This window comes from Bidens hawaiensis, unplaced genomic scaffold (genome assembly GCF_021521415.1).
Source record: "Bidens hawaiensis isolate Kalapana, Puna unplaced genomic scaffold, B.hawaiensis_p1.1 tig00008535_1, whole genome shotgun sequence".
Classification (NCBI taxonomy): Eukaryota; Viridiplantae; Streptophyta; class Magnoliopsida; order Asterales; family Asteraceae; genus Bidens; species Bidens hawaiensis.
The window spans coordinates 274,725-283,079 of NW_027491610.1; the positions used below are offsets into that span (position 1 = coordinate 274,725).

General features: G+C 39.5%; 1 protein-coding gene across 1 annotated transcript; it reads right to left on the reverse strand.

Moving 5' to 3' along the window:
* Nucleotides 1–267: 267 nt before the first annotated feature.
* LOC143529318 (homeobox-leucine zipper protein HAT14-like) lies at nucleotides 268–2,956 on the reverse strand. The gene is made up of 3 exons (XM_077025141.1): nucleotides 1,965–2,956; nucleotides 811–890; nucleotides 268–731 (listed from the first exon to the last, which is right to left on the reverse strand). The coding sequence occupies exons 1-3, from the start codon at nucleotides 2,616–2,618 to the stop codon at nucleotides 467–469; spliced, it is 999 nt and encodes a 332-aa protein (XP_076881256.1). The 5' UTR covers nucleotides 2,619–2,956; the 3' UTR covers nucleotides 268–466.
* Between the last annotated feature and the right edge of the window lie 5,399 nt (nucleotides 2,957–8,355).

Here is an 8,355-nt window from a genome sequence, read left to right on the forward strand (position 1 = left end):
GTGTTATATACTAATGTTAAACCACTTATACCTATATAAACAAAAATCATTATTAATTCATTCAAAGTTATACTTGTCAACCCCAAACTAGTGTTTTGGGAAAAAAAAATTATAATTTAATTGTGTAATAAAAAAAACAAACTAAAAAGGTATATTTTATAAAAGAAAAGAGAAAAACTATTTTTATAGGGAACCACACGTCGAGATACATCCTGGTATGCATCATTTCCCCTTCTTTCTATCATTAAGATATTGGTCAAACCATAACATATAAATGGAAGTAACAAAAGAGCTCCCAAAACTAGAAAAAAACAAAGAAATAAACATATGGTCAAAAAAGGCAAAATCATATTTACATACGCAAGCATGGAATTGCATTTCTGTTTCCTTTTCCCTTCTAAATTGTTTAATTAGTCAAAATCCAAGGCCAAAACAAAGCACACCGAATTTGACATGTTAATTAAGGCTAGTGTATATGGCTGGCGGTTGTGGCAGGTGGCTGTTGGCTTGGAGAGGCGGCGGCAGCTGTGGTGGTAGTGGATGTCGCAACTCGCTCACAAGACGGGCACATGGTAAGAGTGGTGGCCGGCCTTTGCATGTAAAATGGTTGAGAAGTCTTCAAAGCTCGGAGTTCTTGAAGCTCTTTTTGTAACTTTCGGTTTTCTTCGGTTAAGGTGTCGCAACATCGTTTTAAATACTCACAGTCGACCTCGGTTTGTTTCAGTTTTGTCCTGTGATAAACCCATTAAATTAGATTTTCGTATATTATTTCGTTCTCTAATCAAACAAAATTATTGGACAGTTCAGTACCTTGCTCTTCTGTTTTGAAACCAAACTTCAACTTGTCGTGGACGTAGATTCAACTGTTTAGCTAAAGCTTGCTTTTGTTTCTGAAACATATATCCAACAAACAAAAAGCTTTAGTTCCATCAACTATCAATAGAAATAAAATAAAACATAATATATTTTAAAAACTTTTCACGGTTAATTTTAATTAGGGATTGACAATGAGACGGATTTAGGTAATCACAGTCTCATAACTAATGTAACTAAATAGGACAAAAACCATACTCGTTTGGTTATTGTATATTAAAGTCGATCAATTAAATGTAATCATCCACATTTGGTCTAGAGAAGAATAATAAATATCATTGAATTATGGAGTCAAAACCTTATTAATAACAAAATGTAAATGTGGTGGTATTACATGATAATTACATGACATGATGTTATGCAACATTTATCATGACATAAAAAATTGCATTGATAAAAAGTTAGGGTTAAAACTTAAAATACTGCAAGTTTGTCGGACTCTTATTATACATCCCATGACATATAATCAATGAAATAGTACAAGATAACAATGTAGAAGCTTGACAAAATGGCACCCAATATCTACTCCCCACAAATCATTTATTAACTTCTAGTACTTTGTATACTATCCATGTCTTTGATTTTGGCGGGACACATGATTTAGCTCATCTTCAAAATCACATCATACATATGATCATATGTTCATAATGCTAATGTCAACAATTCAAGAAATGACATAAATATATAAGATTTGAGCTAAATTGACCCAAGACTCGAACTTTTTGCACATATCAAAACTCATTATTCAAGACTCAAACTTTAAGCACATATCAACATTCAAGACTCAAACTTTAAGCACATATCAAGTTTTAAGACTCAAAACTTTGTGCACATAACAAGTATCAAAACTCAAACTTTAAAAACATACTAAGTTTCAAGACTCAAAACTTTAAACAAATACTAAGTTTCAAGACTCAAACTTTATGCACATATCAACATTCAAGATTCAAACTTTAAGCAAATATTATTATTCAAGACTCAAACTTTATGTGCATATCAACAAGAAGATTCAAGATTCAAACTATATGCAAATTTCAAGATTCAAACTTTATCAACACATCAAGACTCAAGAGTACTTTAAGGAGACTTACAGGGTTAAGAGTGTTGTGTTCTTTGAAACTATCTTCAAGAAAACTAGACTGTTCTTTAGTGAGTCGGAGCTTCTTCCGGGTCAACCCGTTTTCATCATCATCACTCATCCCACCACCACCACTACCTCTTGAACAACCTCTTTCTTTCACATCTATCAACTCAAGATGATTAATCACATGCTTTCTTGAACCAAATGACCTCACACCATTGAACACTGAACTAAAGTCCATCTGGAACGATGACGTGTCACTCTCGTTCGGTGAACACTTTCCGGCCACCGGTTCTTCACCGGTTTCTTGATCAGATAACACCGGCAAGGGTTTCACTTTCACATCAACCATATTTGTGAGCCATGGGATGCACCGATGGGACGGTGGTTGTTGTGGTGGTGGTGATCGGAGCACCGGTGAGAAGGGGAGGAGGTCCAGCTGTAGTGGCGGCGACGGTGGCGGTGGTGGTTGATCCGGTGAAGAAACTAGGGTTTTGTGATTATTATTATTAATATTATTTTGAAGATGATTTTTGGTGGTTTCTAAGGCAGTACCCATGCAAAAGCCAAAATCTAAAATGTTTTGTGGTGTGGAATTGTTGTGATGATCCAACAATGAAAAGGGTTTTGGAGGATGATCACCTAAACTCAAAGCAAGTTCCATGCTCTCTCTCTAGAATACTCTCTCTCTCTCTATAAAACTTGTTTCAGAAGATCTGTAATTACATGAGAACTGTATAAAGGACAAAAGGAGAGTTATATAAACAGGCTTTGAGATACACTACATGTGTATGTATATATATGATGAATAATAATATAATAATATTATTATAGGGTTTTTACTTTTTAGAGAGAGAGTATTGTGTTCATAATATTGTTTGAAAGAATTAAGGAAATGGAAAGGATAAACATAGGGTGGCCCAACAAGAAAGACAAATGAAGTCATTTGTTTAAATTAAATGTTGGTCTGATGATTTCTAAATTAGAGTAATATATGTTGTGTTTGTGTTTGTGTTTGTGTTTGTGTTTGTGTTTGTGTTTGTGTTTGTAAAGAATCTTTTTAGGATTTGATTTTGGGGGTAGGGAAAGGAAAGAAAGATTGACCCAACAACAAATCTTGGTTGACAATCATATGTACATCTTTATTATTTATTTCGCATGCCTACTTCTTGTGACTAGCAGACTCAAAAGAAAGAGATGATATATTTGCATACGTATTAAATACTTGTACTATATTTTTGCCCAGTCTGGTCTGGTGTCTATATCCCTACTAAAGTTTTTGGTCTAGAAAATCATTAATTGATTATTTCTTATTTCTTAACACATAAAATTAGATAAAGAAATTTCAATTAGTTCCCCCAAATTTGAATTTTCATTACATGTTCTGTGAGGCCCCGAACCCGGTAGCCCTACTTTAGCGTCGGATTTACTCATAAACACAGTTCTGCAAATCAGAGTTTATTAAAACTTTTCGCGGAATATAAAACATCAATCATTTGTTACAAAACATTAAATCTTTTCTTTGATACCATAACACAAAACTTTATATTTAAAACATCTTTTCTTCTTTCTTCAGATGCCAGCCGTTCAATCCAGGCCATGTGCCATCCTCATGCTAACTCTATAATCAGCTCACCTGCGTGCATACTAAAAGTCAGCTACGCTGAGTGAGTTCTAGTTAATCAAGCAACTTATCATACAATCACTACATGCATCATATACGTGTCCGAAGACACTTAACCCACTGTCTATCCCGCTACTTCTCAACCACTTAATTATCCCTACAGCTTAGCCAATTAATTACCCCTACAGCTTAACCATTGATGCCACTTGTGCCACTTTATGCCACTTATGCCGCTTGTGCCACTTTATGCCACTTGTGCCGCTTGTGCCACTTTATGCCACTTGTGCCGCTTTATGCCACTTATGCCGCTTGTGCCACTTTATGCCACTTGTGCCACTTATGCCGCTTGTGCCACTTTATGCCACTTATGCCCCTTGTGCCACTTTAATAACGAAGACACGCATAGACTCACTCTACCACGTGCTCACGTTATGCCCCTAACTCTATTACTAGACCCCTATCCACTTCTATCACACTATACTTCTACTTGTCTATAACCCACTTCCTATCAGCACATTATTTACATACTAAGCAAGTAACATCAACAATCGTACACACATAATAACGATGGCACGTACAGGCTTTCCCTATCACGCTCTCACGTTATGCCACTAACACCCTTACTAGTCTCTTGCCACTTCTGACACACTCTACCTCTACCTGCCTATATCACACTTCATACCAGTTCAGTATTTACGTAATAAACAAGTCACATCATAACATTCATACACACTATCAACCACTTGGAATTTACTATCCTTGGCGATACGTGCAATATCCGAAGATCGTTCACGTACCGACAAGCATTATAAAATATATACCTCATATAACATCTATAGCATACACTTACCACTTACGGTAAGTGTATTCACACTTCACATCGAGTATGCACACAGCCCCGAAAACATAGCAAGGAAATGGGGCTAGAAACTCACCTGAACTCTGCTTCTTCCTCCGATAGTTGTAAATCCCTTCTTTAACTGAGCTCGGCTGACTGTATAAGTTACACGTATCAATACTCGCCTGATCTAATCTGGTGGCCTAGTATTAGCTTACTTTTACTTATCGTTTTAATCTATTCTCTAATCGAACTTGACTTTAGGCGAAGTTAAACCTTAGGCGAACTTAGCTTTAGGCGAAGTTAAACCTTAGGCGAACTTCGCTTTAGGCGAAGTTGTCATCAGGCGAACTTGGCTTTAGGCGAAGTTGTCATCAGGCGAACTTGGCTTTAGGCGAAGTTGTCATCAGGCGAACTTCGCTTAGGCGAAGTTGTCATCAGGCGAACTTGGCTTTAGGCGAAGTTGTCATCAGGCGAACTTGGCTTTAGGCGAAGTTGTCATCAGGCGAACTTAGCTTGCAGGCGAAGTTCATCAGGCGAACTTAGCTTGCAGGCGAAGTTGTCGTCTGCAGCTACTGTTCGTTCTTAAATCCTTCGTTTCTTAACCAAATAACTCGATTTAGGTATCACGGAATCGTCTGACCAGCGCCTACAAACCCCAACCATCAAATCGACCTAACATCGATGTTTAAAGGGTGCGATTTAGGCATATAGGTTACGGGTTCTTTTTATCAATCGATTAACCCATCAAATCATAACCATTTTCAGTAAGATTAGCTTTGTTGGATTCGTTTTTACCATACAAACTCAGATCTATCATTTCTCAAATCAACCCGAAGCTACACGAACTATTTCTAACTATAAACGTACCTTGAACGAGTCGAACTACGAACACGGTTAAGCCTTGATGTTTTGGTCCGTCACGACGTTCCAGCACCAACAAGCTCGGGTTTTCGCCTTCGGATCTTGGTTCGGGTCGTGTGTGTTTTGGGTGTGTGTGTGGAATATGTGAGAATGAGGATTAAAGGGTGATTAATGGTATTTATATTTAGGGATCATGGGCTTAAGCCCATGGACTCTCCTTCCTTCTTTCATAACCCAAGTCCATAACCCATATCCATTACCCAACACTAGCCTGACCCATACTAACTCCTACTCTATTTATTTATTTCCTGATAATCCGAGTAAACTTTCCCTCTATTATTAAGTAATATAAATAATATCATTTTGGAAATTTCGGGATGTTACAAGTCTTCCCCCCTTAAAGAGGTTTCGTCCCCGAAACCTAACTTATTCCCTATAAAAGGAAAACTTCTTATATTTACACTCTTTATTGAATCGTCTTTGCTTTCTGGGTTATCCTTCTTACTCCTGACTTGTAGTCATCGAATGGTGGTCATGTGTTTTAGCTATTTACGGTAGCTTGTCCATGAAGCCCTCGATGTACCAAGTCTCGTATCGCCTTCCCGAGGAACCTTGTTTTATATAATAACGCTAACTCCTAAGGCGACGCTTTACCATCACACAACTATTTATCATAACCAACATGCATTCAAGATAGATTCATAGGTCGATCATACAAAATCACAAGAAGTCACAAGTACTTCATAACATAAAAGGAAATCATTCAAGCTTGCTAAACAAACATAGGTTCAACTGTAACATAAAACACTCTTCAACTACTAAACATAAAACAACTGTGACATGCCACTTATTCTCCTGCAACATCCTCAGCAGCTAATAGACTATCCTTTCACGCGTTTCCTCTTCCTTCCCCCACTGCCACGGCTTCTCCACACTCCCTAGCTATGTGACCTGACTTACCACAATTGTAACACTTCTGGTCCTCGGTGCATTCACGGGAGATGTGCCCCTTCCTCCCACATCGGTAGCACTGATTTGGACCAGCCTTGCATTCCCCCAAGTGCATCTTCCCGCACACCTTACATGCTTCCTTCCCTGCCATCTTCTGTGTCTTTCTCCCTGCACGCTCCACGACATCCCCAGCTCCTTTAGTTCCTTTCCCTTTTTCCTCATCTTCCACTTCCACATCATCCGCCGCCAGATCATCATAGACCATCTCTGCCAACTCGACCGCAGACTCAAAGGTAACAGGTTTGCTTGTCCTGACTAACATGCGGACTCTCTGTGGTAATCCCCTCACATAACACTTGATTCTCTTAGCCTCAGTGCTGACCATATCGGGTACCAACCTAGACATTCGATTGAACTCTGTAGTGTACTCACGATGTGTCATCGTCCCAGCTTTCAAGTTTAGGAACTTCATCTCCGCCCTTTCAACCTCGGCGTCAGCACAGAACTTCTTCATCACTAACTCCTTCAGATCGTCCCACTTCATCTCTTCGATCTCTTCTCGGGTCTTCCTCTGCTCCACACTCTCCCACCAATACATAGCCTCATCTTCAAATGATTGGGTGGCATAACCGACAGCTTGGTCAGGACGACACTCGCTGATTCGAATGATTTTATCCATGGCGGTTATCCACTGAAGAGTAGCGATTGCGTCTCCCAACCCAGTCAGCTTTGGCGGGTCGCATCCTTTGAAGGACTAATAGTTGCACCCATCTTGGCCCATTTTCCTGTCACCGACCTCCACAGACTTATCCTCACTCGAAGCCTCTCTTTCTCCTTCCCCATCCTTCCTACCATCACCACCCGCCCCTTCAGCAGTTCGTTCACGACTTCCAGCAGATCTTTCGGGATTCAGGTTCTTCACAGCAGCAACTACAGCTTGAATAATGGCTGCTTGAACTGCAGGGCTAAGTTGAACCTCTTCGTTATTGTTCTGGTCTCTTCCAGCTGCGCTTCCTTCATCTTCGGTGTTGGAATCTTCTTCTACCGAGGGTTGCCGGACAGGACGAGGCCTGCCACGACGTCCAGTGCGACCTCCAGCTCCAACAATGTCTCCAGCTCCAGCCATAGTATTCTAAAAGGGAAAACACAAACATCATCACTCGAGGAACTATTTAGTACAAGGATAGCAAGGCTAACAGGTAATAACAGTGGCCAGCTGTGACTAGCTGATCACGTTGCTTTCCGTGTCCTATACACTTCCCTTTATGAGTCTCTTTGTGCTGGTTCTACTTAAGCAGTTAGTCAAATCAAACAATCAATTATTCCTATCCCTGCCGATCACATATCTTTTCTTTCTCATTAACATATATCATTTAATCATACACTTTACCTTTACTGATCTTGCTTGAGCGACACATGGCATTCTTGAACTGACATCTTCTTTCTTTCTCATTTTAAATCTCATTCTCTGTTCGAGTCTAAGCATGTAGGATGCTTAAATCTCTCGAACTCATGCTCTGATACCAACTTGTGAGGCCCCGAACCCGGTAGCCCTACTTTAGCGTCGGATTTACTCATAAACACAGTTCTGCAAATCAGAGTTTATTAAAACTTTTCGCGGAATATAAAACATCAATCATTTGTTACAAAACATTAAATTCTTTGATACCATAACACAAAACTTTATATTTAAAACATCTTTTCTTCTTTCTTCAGATGCCAGCCGTTCAATCCAGGCCATGTGCCATCCTCATGCTAACTCTATAATCAGCTCACCTGCGTGCATACTAAAAGTCAGCTACGCTGAGTGAGTTCTAGTTAATCAAGCAACTTATCATACAATCACTACATGCATCATATACGTGTCCGAAGACACTTAACCCACTGTCTATCCCGCTACTTCTCAACCACTTAATTATCCCTACAGCTTAGCCAATTAATTACCCCTACAGCTTAACCATTGATGCCACTTGTGCCACTTTATGCCACTTATGCCGCTTGTGCCACTTTATGCCACTTGTGCCGCTTGTGCCACTTTATGCCACTTGTGCCCCTTGTGCCACTTTAATAACGAAGACACGCATAGACTCACTCTACCACGTGCTCACGTTATGCCCCTAACTC

Coding starts and splice junctions, on each gene's coding strand:
- LOC143529318 (XM_077025141.1), bottom strand. CDS start 2,618: ATGGAACTTGCTTTGAGTTTAGGTGATCATCCTCCAAAACCCTTTTCA. Junction 891..1,964: donor AACACAACACTCTTAACCCT/GTAAGTCTCCTT, acceptor TATATGTTTCAG/AAACAAAAGCAAGCTTTAGC. Junction 732..810: donor TTTCAAAACAGAAGAGCAAG/GTACTGAACTGT, acceptor GGTTTATCACAG/GACAAAACTGAAACAAACCG.